Source organism: Orycteropus afer, unplaced genomic scaffold (assembly GCF_000298275.1).
Source record: "Orycteropus afer afer isolate SDZICR_OR568_19922 unplaced genomic scaffold, OryAfe1.0 scaffold00083, whole genome shotgun sequence".
NCBI lineage: Eukaryota > Metazoa > Chordata > Mammalia > Tubulidentata > Orycteropodidae > Orycteropus > Orycteropus afer.
Genome location: NW_006921670.1, coordinates 2,532,054 through 2,533,005, shown reverse-complemented (window position 1 = coordinate 2,533,005; position 952 = coordinate 2,532,054). Strand labels below are relative to the sequence as shown.

Here is a 952-nt window from a genome sequence, read left to right as displayed (position 1 = left end):
TTCCAACTTATGTATAAATTCAACTTAAAGACAGACCTAGGAATGGAACTTGTTCATAATCTGGGGACTGCCTGTATTTACTTCATGTAAACTACAGACTACTGCCCACCCAATTTTCTATCTTGATTTTTAAATTTGCTGTTATGTCTGAAACATCTTCTAAGTTACCACAAGAGCATCTTAATAATAGCATTATTCCTCTGGGTAGACATGTCATTGATAACTTCTCCCTGGCATGTAGGTCATTCTGACCTTCTGCTGTAGTCACTATCTCTGTGGTAAACATCTGAGCACCTATACCGTTTTCTTTATTTTGGGTGATTTCCTTAGGGTAGCATCCTAACTGAGTTACTGGATCACGGGGTATGAGGGCCTTTATGCTTGTTAATACATGCTGTGAAATGACAGCGTCCTTTATTGGTTCCTCTTTTTCCCCTGCCCAGTCTCACCCTGCCTGCAAGAGCCATGAGATGGTTGCAAACTACTTCAACATTTACGGGAAGAGCCCTCTGATCGTGTACTTCCTCCACAACTATGCCACTCTGCCGCAGCACGGCCAGGACGTGTTGATGGTCAGGAGGGAGAAGACCAAGACCATCCCATATCCTTGCCCCCTGCGAGCTGGGCCCCTGCTGCTCCAGGCCCCTGCAGCCCCTTCCCAGAAGTCAGGGTGGGGGAGAGGGATCCAGCCCCCTGCAGAGCACCCAGCACATAGTGGGGACTGGTCAAAGGGAGCCACCACCAATAGGAGTGTGAGGGTCAGAGTCTTGCTCATTTTATTGCAAAATCTGCCTCATGAACTGGCTGTGGGACCCTAAAAAAACAAACCAAACTCACTGCCATCGAGTCAGGTCCAACTCATAGCAACCCCTCCTTGGGTTTCCAAGGCGGTATCATTACGGAAGTAGATTGTCCAACCTCCCTTCTGAGGAGTGGCTGGTGGGTTTGAACC

The 952-nt window shown here is 48.0% G+C and overlaps 1 protein-coding gene across 1 annotated transcript in view; it reads left to right on the top strand.

Annotated features, from left to right (window-relative positions):
• The window catches only part of FAM227A (family with sequence similarity 227 member A), a 75,145-nt gene that overhangs the window by 52,836 nt on the left and 21,357 nt on the right, over window positions 1-952 (top strand). Inside the window, 1 exon segment of the mRNA XM_042781061.1 lies at window positions 444-601. Within this exon segment, the coding sequence (XP_042636995.1) occupies window positions 444-601 (158 nt within the window).